Source organism: Artemia franciscana, chromosome 14, assembly GCF_032884065.1.
Source record: "Artemia franciscana chromosome 14, ASM3288406v1, whole genome shotgun sequence".
In the NCBI taxonomy this organism is placed as follows: Eukaryota; Metazoa; Arthropoda; class Branchiopoda; order Anostraca; family Artemiidae; genus Artemia; species Artemia franciscana.
Genome location: NC_088876.1, coordinates 9,841,375 through 9,853,497, shown reverse-complemented (window position 1 = coordinate 9,853,497; position 12,123 = coordinate 9,841,375). Strand labels below are relative to the sequence as shown.

The 12,123-nt window shown below is 35.5% G+C and overlaps 1 protein-coding gene across 1 annotated transcript in view; it reads right to left on the bottom strand.

The window, feature by feature from the left end:
* Window positions 1-8,794, bottom strand: part of LOC136035289 (myotubularin-related protein 10-B-like) — a gene marked incomplete at its 5' end in the record, with an annotated part of 52,713 nt that extends 43,919 nt beyond the window's left edge. Inside the window, 2 exon segments of the mRNA XM_065716973.1 lie at window positions 2,859-2,996; window positions 8,670-8,794. Coding sequence (XP_065573045.1) covers window positions 2,859-2,996; window positions 8,670-8,794 — 263 coding nt within the window.
* Between the last annotated feature and the right edge of the window lie 3,329 nt (window positions 8,795-12,123).

Sequence of the window (12,123 nt, the reverse complement as noted above, 5' to 3'; positions counted from 1 at the left end):
GCAAATCTAAATGTGGTCGATAGGGGAATATTTTTTTTCGGCCGGGGATGGGGAATAGTGTTAGGGTCTGAGCAGCTAGCACAGCAACGGCAGGTCTAACCAAGTGACTCTTTTCCCTTTGATACGGCCCTGGTAGATCTTATATCCCAAAATGCACTAGGAAAACTCTCAGGACTTGAAAAAAAAATCTTAAAGTATTAAGTAGCAATAATATGGATGCTTCACATACTTTTTGAGTAAAATGTTTAACATAACTACTTTTCCCATGGTTAAAGTACAGAACTGAAATCCTAAGATGTAGGAGAAATCCCACGAAGGGGCAGTGGTCATTCCGTCCATTAGAATAGCGACTTAAATATACGCTTGATACGTTTGAAACAGCTCTAGACCTTAAAATGAGGACTAACTGTACCAAAGGCAGCATCATTTTAATAACTAGACATAGGGCATATTTGGTTATATTCATCTGCATAGTAGATAGAGAAACAGGTTAAAAATCTCTTTGATGCTCCTTTAGCACCTCGAAATCATAAGATAAGGAGCTACTGCGCTAATGGTATAATAAATGTTGATAATTGCATATTAATATTACCTGGGGCAAATTTGATAATATTCATTTGCATAGCAGATAGAGAAACAGCTTAAAAATCTCTTTGATGCTCCTTTAGCACCTCGAAATCATAAGATAAGGAGCCACTGCGCTAATGGTATAATACATGTTGATAATTGCATATTGATATTACCTGGAGCAAATTTGATAATATTTATTTGCATAACAGATAGAAAAACAGCTTAAAAATCTCTTTGATGCTCCTTTAGCACCTCAAAATCATAAGGTAAGGAGCCACTGCGCTAATGGTATAATACATGTTGATAATTGCATATTGATATTACCTGGAGCAAATTTGATAATATTCATTTGCATAGCAGATACAGAAACAGCTTAAAAATATCTTTGATGCTCCTTTAGCACCTCAAAATCATAAGATAAGGAGCCACTGCGCTAATGGTATATTACATGTTGATAATTGCATATTAATATTACCTGGGGCAAGTTTGATAATATTCATTTGCATAGCAGATAGAGAAGCAGCATAAAAATCTCTTTGATGCTCCTTTAGCACCTCAAAATCATAAGATAAGGAGCCACTGCGCTAATGGTATAATACATGTTGATTAATTGTATATTGATATTACCTGGAGCAAATTTGATAATATTTATTTGCATAGCAGATAGAGAAACAGCTTAAAAATCTCTTTGATGCTCCTTTAGCACCTCAAAATCATAAGATAAGGAGCCACTGAGCTAATGGTATAATACATGTTGATAATTGCATATTAATATTACCTGGGGCAAATTTGATAATATTCATTTGCATAGCAGATAGAGGAACAGCTTAAAAATCTCTTTCATACTCCTTTAGCACCTCAAAATCATAAGATAAGGAGCCACTGCGCTAATGGTATAATACATGTTGATAATTGCATATTGATATTACCTGGAGCAAATTTGATAATATTTATTTGCATAGCAGATAGAGAAACAGCTTAAAAATATCTTTGAAGCTCCTTTAGCACCTCAAAATCATAAGATAAGGAGGAACTGCGCTAATGGTATAATACATGTTGATTAATTGTATATTGATATTACCTGGAGCAAATTTGATAATATTTATTTGCATAGCAGATAGAGAAACAGCTTAAAAATATCTTTGATGCTCCTTTAGCACCTCAAAATCATAAGATAAGGAGCCACTGCGCTAATGGTATAATACATGTTGATTAATTGTATATTGATATTACCTGGAGCAAATTTGATAATAATTATTTACATAGCAATACGTGTTGATAATTGTATATTGATATTACCTGGGGCAAACTTGATAATTTTGTCCAATCAGTGAGACCATTAGGTAGTTTTCTTAATTCTGGGAAGGATTTCACCCGGGGAGATTTACTTAGTGGGGTGTATAAAATTCCTTGTTCCTGTGGAAAGTTTTATATTGGTAGAACTCACCAACAATTTACTGAAAGATTTATTGAGCATCACAACTCAATAGAAATAACCCTACAACTAAGAAAGCCTCCCGAAACTTTTGTTTCGGCTCTATCTGAGCATACATTCTTTTATCCCGAACATGTTATACAATTTGATGAGGCTACAGCTATTTTTAATTATAGAGGTTTTTCTCAGTGGGCGAGGGAGGCTATAGAAATTACAAAACATATATTTTCTAATATTTTAATAAATAGAGACACAGGGAATTTAAATATTGACCCAATTTATGATATTCTTTTGTAAAATGAACCAATAGTCGATGGGGGAATTAAAATTTTACACAATCACCAGGGGACAAGATTACCCACTAGACCAAAAAGAGTTGTTTCAACGTTAGCTTACAAGAGGATTATTTCGCAACTGAATAATTAACTAAGTTTCAATTTTCATAATTTTTCCTCAGTTGCTCTTTGATTCTCATTGAAGTAACTCAAATAGCTGCTTTTCCCTACGTGGATAAGTAGCGACAATTGTATTTATTATTATTGGTGGTGGTTTTTATTTGTTTTTAGATTAGTTTTCTTTTAATTTTCTATATTGTCCTGAAGACGCCTTGTTTGGATACAGGCGAAATATCCGCGTTGTTTTAGTCTTTCAATTCTACTGGCCGTCGTCTCGTTTTAAGTTTTCTTTTTGTAGAGTTTTATCTCTCTTGGTTGTTTATTGATAATATTTATTTGCATAGCAGATAAACAGCTTAAAAATCTCTTTGATGCTCCTTTAGCACCTCAAAATCATAAGATAAGGAGCCACTGCGCTAATGGTATAATACATGTTGAAAATTGTATATTGATACTACCTGGGGCAAATTTGATAATTCTCATTTGCATAGCAGATACGCCATCCAGTAGAGGAGTGACACCGACGTAATTCTTCGTCCCAATCTTGTGCCTGGCGAAACATACTCACACCAGGAACATCTTGCGTCGCCGGCAGTCTACAAAACAAAATAAAACAATAATAGCACTTGACGGAGCAGTAATGTCAAATTTAAAAGTTGAATCTGACGACTAATAGCTTTTAAAACCAAATCAGCTATCTAGATGATAACCATACAACACTTAGCTATTAGTAAACCCGTCTCGTATATAGTGAATAAAGGCCTTAGAACAAGCCTTCACATAGGGTTGAAAGGCAGTTTTTGTCCCTTAAGAAGTTCTGGACATCCTCCTAGAATTTTCTTTTTAAGGAAAACATTTTAAATTAGTTCCTGACATGATTTGAAAATGGCCAGAAATTAAATAAAAAGAAAGTTTTATTTTACTGAAAGTAAGGAACAACATTAAAAAGAACAGATATTAGTTCGTATATGAGGGGTGTTTTATCTTACTCATTTCCAGCTCTCTATGCTAAAGTTTGCTTTTGTCACAGTTCTTTAAGAAATACTGCTCAAATACAAAGGCCGTTGAATATGAATGAGAAGTGTTTTTTAAGAAATTTAACGTTAAGAGCGGGTATTGAGAAAAGGGCAGCCCCCCTAATATACATTCTGTCTGTTTTAAGTTTTGATGTTGCTCCTTAATTGCAGTTGAAAAAAACTTGTTTTTCATCTAACTAAAGCAATAAATCCCAGTTCATCACACTAAAAGAAAAAATGCTCGTAAAAAATTCCTAGAAAAAAACTGTTAGACAAAGTGTAGATAGAACTTTATCTAACAAATTTGAGTTTTTCGACTATTATGACATGACAAGAAGTTTTAGGTGACAATTGGACGCCAGAAAAATAAAACCTACACATTTTTAGAACATCATCTAGATATTTATGTACATTCTTCAGTATATGATGTAGTCCTGTTTCACAGCTAACCCTTTAAAATATAAGGACATTCAGCCACCTTCATTCGTCTGTATCATATGTCAAACTTCGGAAAAAAAGTGACAGATAACCTCAAACATTGTCTATTTTCTCCTTTCTACATTACCTAGAACGAGACATTCCCACCAGCAGCATTTCTGAAACAAACCCAAAATTTACTACCTTTGTAGTAAATGAGCCCAAAATAGGGCAGTGGAGGCTACTTTTCTTTTCCCTAGGCTTTACCCTTCCTCTGATCTTTATAATGATTAAATAAAAAAACAAGTTTTTTTTAACTGAAATTAAGGAGCGACATTAAAACTTAAAATGAACAGAAATTACTCCGTATATGAAAGAGGCTTTTCCTCCTCAACACCCACCTCTTTACGCTAAAGTTTGGCTCTTTCTCTTAACTCTACTCTTTAAAACATTAAAAAAAACTTTAGCATAAAGAGCGGGGCGTTGAGGGGGAAAAGCCTCATTCATATACGGAGTAACTTCTGCTAGTTTTCAGTTTTAATGTCGCTCCTTACTTTCAGTTTAAAAAAAAAATTACTTAATTTCTGAACATTTTTGAATTAATGCATGTTTTGATTTGGCTCTCCGCACATAAATAATGAAAACGAAATTTGTATATTATTTTTTTTTTGCTAAATGGCTTTCTCATAGTTCTATTTCAAGATTTTGAGAATTAAAGGAGCGGGGGAGGAGGCCTAGTTGCCCTCCAATTTTAGATTACTTAAAAAGGCAACTAGAACTTTTAATTTTTACGAACGTTTTCATTAGTAAAAAATATATGAAGCTTACGAATTGACTTACGTAACGAACTTCTATATTCGTATGTTTTTATTACGTATATGAAGGGGTTCACCCCCTCGTCAATACCTCGCTCTTTACACTAAAGCTTAAATTCTCTCCCAATTCCTTAAGAATGACCCCTGAATCACACAGACCGTAGAATAAATAGTTGAAATTACTAAAAATACTTTAACGTAAAGAGCAAGGTATTACGAGGAGGTGAATCCCTCATATGCGTAATTATTTCTGTTCGTTTAAGTTTTAATGCTGCTCCTTACTTTCAGTCAAAAAAACTTTTCATATTTATTTTTTAATTGTTTTTTTATAAATAATTCTAGAAAATCCTGCACCCCCTTCATTGAAATTCTCTTCCCCCATGACAAATTCTTCCATGGAAATATCCTCCCACGAAACCCCCCTCAACTTCTCCCCCTCCAAACCAAAAATATCCCCTTGAAACGTCTGTCCACTTTCCAATAACCATTACTATGTATAAACACTGGTCAAAGTTTGTAACTTGCAGCCCCTCCCACGGGGACTGTGGGGGGGTAAGTCGTCCCCAAAGACATAGTTATTAGGTGTCTCGACTATGGTGAATAAAATGGCTATCTCAGAATTTTGATCCGGTGATTTGGGAAAAATGAGCGTGGGAGGGGGCCTAGATGCCCTTCAGTTTTTCAGGTCACTTAAAAAGGGCACTAGAACTTTTAATTTCCGTTAGAATGAGTCCTCTTGCAATCTAGGAGCAATGCGAAATTCCACATTTTTATAGATAGGAGCTTGAAACTTCTACATCCGAGTTCTCTGATACGCTGAATCTGATGGTGTGATTTTTGTTCAGATTGTATGACTTTTAGGGGGTGTTTCTCCCTGTTTTCTGAAACAAGACAAATTTTCTCAGGCTCGTAACTTTTGATGGGTAGGACTAAACTTGATGAAACTTATATATTTAAAATCAGCATTAAAATACGATTCTTTGGATGTTACTATTGGTACCAAAATTCCATTTTTTAGAGTTTCGGTTACTATTGAGCCGGGTCGCTCCTTACTACAGTTCGTTACCACGAACTCTTTGATACTGGAATAGCTCCGCTGGATCGTATTGGAGGTAAAAGTAATCTTTATTTTGCGCATTCTGCTTTTCTAGGTATTCTTCCACCGTCTCTGCAACAGTTTTCTTACGGGCAGACTCCGGTAGGTATTTTTCTTCCTTACGAAGTTCTCCTCGCGGACTTGTTTTAAAACGATCATCAACCGCCGCTCAGAACTCTCCTGTTTATCAATCAGTTCTACTATGGACCTCCATCCCTCCTGATGTACCTCTGTTTCGCTCTGTAAAGACAGTTTCTCGTCTGGTATTTCCAGTTTAATGGGCTTTTTTACCCTTATTTATATGTCTCTCTCCTCTTTATTTAATATATTTTTCAGATTCTATAATGTTGTTTGGATTCCATCCTAATTTTTTATCTCTTTTCTTCATTTTAATTATATGTTTAATTTTCCTTCCATATCTCCTATATGATAAATCTCCTTGTCTTGTTTCAGTTTTTTTATTATTATATTTGATTTATAAGTTTTTGATTTTTGTTTTGTTGGCCCATTACAAGCTAAGCTTCTTGGGCTTCGTAATTACTTTACGATTTGTAATTGTTTCTTTTTTTAGTATTAACAAATTGATTGATTGATTGATTAATTGTCATCAAACGAAAAAACAAAAGTTCAAACAGAGAAAGTTCTTTTATAAGACAGTGACAACAGACACAAAAGTTCTGGATATTTCGACCACATACATCAGTGACCGTCATCAGCAGATAAAATGAATATACAGAACTTCTGTATCTCTTTTCCATTGTCTAATAAAAGGACTTCTCCTTATTCGAACTTCTATTTGTCTTCAAAAAAATACGTTCGTCATCAAATGATAAAAGATATAGGAAGAGTCAAATCTCCTTACACGCTAATCAAATAAACGATATTTTCCAGCACGTTAGCGTGTGTTTATTGGCTTTAAATAATTTATATTCCGTTCTTGTTAACAGTTTTAATTCCGGTTTAATTTTTTTTTTGTGGTTTGTACTTTTTTTTACTAAATTTTGACTATAATGGATTTCTAATTGATAAAATAACTAATTGGATTTTCAACTTAATTATGCAAATCCATTATGATTATAACCAAGTCTTAGATCTAAGCTTGAGCTTAGATCTTCATTTTTGGCACAAAAAAAAACTTCTTGAATTTTCTGTTGGGAAAAATTCAGGAAAACAGATGAGATATCCATTTCTAGCTAGATCCAGATACAAGTGAAATGCCCTAATAGGACCAAAGTGACATCAGGAAAAAATTATCGGACACTCGGACACTTGAATATTAAACAATCTGCACACGGTATGTCACAAATATGAGGCTAATTATTGACAGAAAATAATCCAAAACATGCAAATCTATTAAAATGAAGTCCACCTGGGCTAAAATTAGTTGAGTATTACTTGAGTTTTCGGTCCATGATGTAAAACAGTATCAGGGGCAGAGGAACCAACCCTCCTCCCTCTAAAAAAAGGAAACTGTGCGAAAGATTAAAATTTAATTTTGACTGAAAACCGAGAACTTCTATGAAAACAGATGATGATGCTCATGATTCATGAAAACAGATGATTATATGAAAACAAATGATTCATGGGACAACAATCTTTTTTCGAGTTATGTGTAATTTCAACTTATGGATAGTTAGAGTTATAGTGGCCATTCTACATAGAATTCAACTTATAAAAGTAACAAGGTAGAGGTTTAGCCATAGAGGTAAGCCAAATGAAAATCCCAGTTGCAGAGGTACAAAATTACTAAATTTACTCCCTACAGCAACTACAAAGTTAAGAGTAACTTTATAAGTGTAATACAGACTTGACATATCAAGACTGTACTTTCAACTGTCAAGATTTGACTTTCGAATATTAATAATAAATTTAGTTTGCAAGGAAATAGACACCAAAACATTCACAGAATGTGAAACAAAAACATATTTTGAGGAAACAACAGGTCTATGCAAGGCCGTATCCAGGGAGGGTATTATCAGGTTTGACCCCCCCCCCCCTCCGAAATTTTCTCATCAAAATGTAACAAAACGCTCAAAACAAATTTCTGAAGCTTTTTGTTAATTTTCTATTCCCCCCCCCCTCGAGGAGCGAACACAAAAAAGAATGTACCAGGATATCAAAGTAAAAAAAAAACATTTTTGCCCAATCAGGTATATTCATATCTGAAATTCCTAATTTTCGAACATTTTTCTTTTAGCTTTGAAAATTAAGAAGTGCGTAAAACTATTAAGACTATTATAGAATATTAAGAGGTGCAAAAATGCACAACTGTCTTTTTCAGACATAATTAGATTCCTGATTTTTTTTTTTTTTTTTTTTTTTTTTTTTTTTTTTTTTTTTTTTAATTTGATTAGAATATATATATATGAAGAAGTTTCATTTAGATAATTAAACAGTCAGAATTAATTTTTACTGTAATAGATGCTTTAAATCTAGATTCTGGCAAACGAGTTAAAGCTCTTTTTCCTTGAAAAATAGTCAAATTTCTCTTCAAAACCTTATTTCGTATCAAACGATGAAACAGAACCTTCAGTTGGCAAACATTTGATTCCATTCAGTTTTAGGTCAAAATTAAAAATGTGTTTCTACCGTCTGTAAAATTGTTTTTCGGTTATTATGAACTGTTATTATGCCCATCTGCACTGGTAAGACAGAACTCAAAAGTCTTTCTTATAGAACTTCTTTTGAAAAACTTCAGAGCATTTCGCTTTCAAATAGAAAAACCAGTCAAAATCCAAATAGAGGCGCCACTTGGTCTTTTTCCCTTAACAAGATCTACCCTGTTTTGTAAGAAATGAGAAGTTGGGTATTTTTGGCTTAAACAAAGGATTAATTTCTTAAAAAAGAAAGCTAACTTTAAAAATTCTTGTTTCATCCAGCGAAATCACAAGAGGCAGAAATTATTCAAAAGAAAAAAGAACTAACCTGCATTCAAAAGCAAAATGGAGTTCAACTCTCTTTGGATAGCAGTGATGAAGCATTGCATTAACTATTGCACGTTCGGCGCCATTTGGAACAAACTTAAAACCAAACAAATGGGAGCTCAGATCCTGAAAATAAAAACACAACTCACATTGAGCCCGAAAACACTGGTACGATATAAGATCCGGTTATCGACGGTGTTGGACACAAGACTACAAGATTACTTCTCTAATGCTTTTAGAAACTTAGAAAATTAGAATGCTTAGAAAAAACAAGAATTACGACAAAGTCAAAAACTTAATAGCAAGAGATTGATCTAAACAACAGAAAAGTTGTTTAGTAATCACCAGTCACTACAGTAAACAAATTTCACAGGATGCGAAATGACACCAAAGCAGAGATGAGTCACTACAGATGGCAACACTGTGAAGTTGGGAATACGACCCTGAATCGGTCAATAACCAAACCCAACAGCCATTGGAAAGGTAGGCCTAATGATAAATGTCCATACAACTTTTTATTCTATGGTGCATACCAAGTAAAGACCGAACAATGTCCAATAGTAAGCCGAATTGAAAAAAGACAAAAGTACCAACTTAGAGCTGGGTATAGTTAGAGAAACTATTTTTATCAGTTTAAAATATACAAAATTTATCAATAATGTGTTTGCAAGAAAAACTAGATTACATGTGATACGAAAAAATAGGAGGAAATACTTCTAAGATGAAGGTGGATCTCAGTAAAAGTACATATGGAAATTCAGTCTTGGAGAGTCCTTTACTCAAAACTTCAATATTCTCTCTCAAGCAGTACAAAAAAGAAAAAAAAGGTCTTTTTGCGCATAAATGCTTAGATGAAAGGTTTTATTTTTGAAGTAACAAAAGAGATCAGACTAGAATGAACTTTCCACTATATTTGTACCGTCATTGCGCGCAATGTTAGCCCTAATAGAAACAAAGTGACATCAGGAGAAAATTATACAAGTCTATTTAAATTAAGTTCACCTGGGCTAAAATTAGTTGAGTATTACTAGAGTTTTGGGTGAGTGGTTAAAACAGTATCAAGGGTGGAGAAATCCACCCTCCTATTTGTAAAAAGAGGAAAAATGAACATTAACTGAAAACCGAGGACTTGGTATGAAAACAGGTGATGATAAACTGTGGTATTTGTGAAAAAAATATGGGATGCCTATGGGCAGGGGGAATCGTAAAAATTTCTGAATTTCGCTTATAGGCAATTTATATTCTAGAAAAAATGTTGCGGTGTGAAGGAAAAGCAGCGGCCCTTGAATATGAGGGATTGCCAGACGAGCGAACCCAGGAATTAGGTAGGTTTACGACGTTACGGACAAGGAATACGTTGTCGATACGTGTCTATTTCCCACCCTTTTTAGGTCTGAAGTGCAAGTTTTTGCCACAGGGATGTTTTTGTCGAAAACATCTTTTGTTATAATGATTAAAACAGACGCAGATGTAATCTCCGCCATAGCCACCATTACCTCCACCGTAGCCGGTCCCAAGCCTGTGTTGAGGAAGGAAGAGGGGTGGCGACTATGGGCTAACCACCCATTCCCTGATTAAATTAATGGTTACAGAAACATCAGAAATAACCCAGATTTCTTAATGATGACGAATACTGCATGCCTACGGACTGATTTTATGACTGCGAAAAAACATCTGAGCCATGGATTCTGGAATGAAAGGACATTACGAGAGAATAGCAGACTTGATGAACTTGTCGAGCAGGCATTGAAATTTAAGCCGAACTTCCTTGCTACGAGCGAGGTTTGTCAGCTCAGCTTTGGGACAGAAATACTGAAAGGACATAAATTCCTATTTTCTGGACAGGATGACCACCACCATGAGGAAGTTGGTCAACTCTTGAACACAAAAGCTTCCAAAGCTTTACTAGAATGAAAACTAGTCAACAGTCGTATCCTCACAGCCAGGTTTGCTTCCCGACACGCTAAAACGACATTGGTTTCAGTCTATGCTCCGACAAATGACGCAGACAGCAATATCAAAGATGAATTTTATAGTATCTTGAAAGATGTGATAAGAGCTGCACCTCGGTATGACATCATGTGTGTTCTCGGAGACTTTGATGCCAAAGTTGGCGACGACACAGAATACGCATCCTGCGTTATCGGGAGGCATGGAGTCGGTAGCCTGAATGAAAACAGCTCCCTTTGATTGATCTTACTATTGAACACGGGTCGTTGATCTGTGGAACGTTATTTCCACATAAGAACATTCACAAATACACTTGGACGTCCCAGGACCACTGAACCAAAAATCAGATCGATCATATTCTTTAGTGTAAAGCTCGAAGAAGAAGTCTCTTAGATATAAGAGCCATGAAAATTGCTGATTTAGGTTCAGACCATGAACTAGTTATCGCCAAGGTCCAGATCAAACTTAGAGCTCAGAAACAAGAGACATACTCAGACGATATTTGACGTGGAGAAGCTGAACGAAGCAGCAACAAAGAGAAAGTTTTGCCTATCCCTCAAAAATCGCTTTGAAGAACTGGAAAGTCACAACACCGAATATGCAGGAAGCACTGAGTCGATATGGACTGCATTCTCGTCTGCCTATGCAGAATCTACGGAAGAGATCCTAGGCGTTCGGTAGAGACCTGAAGGGAGATGATTTCCGAAGAAACATGGAAGACCATAGCTGAACGCACCGCCTTAAAGAGACAGAAGAATAGCGCACAAGGCGATCACCAAGCCAGCCTCTCAGTGCTGTACCTTCAGAAGCACAGGAAATTCAAAAATCAGACACGAATTGATAAATGTAAATTCATCGAAGCCAAAGCTGAAAAAGCAGAGGAAGCTGCCAAGAAAGGTGTTTCAAGGCTTGTTTACAAGATAACGAATGACATTGTGGGGCGTGCAAAAACTACCGAAGGTCCAGTAAAAAACAATAAAGGAAACCTCCTAACTTCTGAAGAGCAGATTAAGGAAAGTTGGGCAGAACATTTCGAGAACGTTCTTAATCGACCTAGACCGCCTCAGACACCCCATACCCCAGAAGCACCTTTATTCGAAGTAGGTATTAACCTAGATCCCATCTCTCCCACTGAGATCTTAAGTGCCACCAAGAAAATAGAAAATGGCAAGTCACTTGATGCTGATGGCATCACTGCTGAAATGATAAAAGTTTCATTAAGCATAAGTACGACATTTCGGCTCACCCTTTTCAGAACGGTCTGGGAAACAGAAAGAATTCCCAAATATTGGAGCAAATGCATTATAGTAAAACTATTCAAGAAAGGAGATACCAAGTCCTGTGGAAACTGGAAAGGGGTCGCCCTTTCATCTGTAGCTGCTAAGCTGTACAGTCTGATACTACAAAATCGAATCATCAATCAGATCGACCAAAACCTCCACGAGGAACAAAGTGGCTTTATACCTAGGAGAGCGTGCGCTGATCTTATCTTCATTATGCGAATG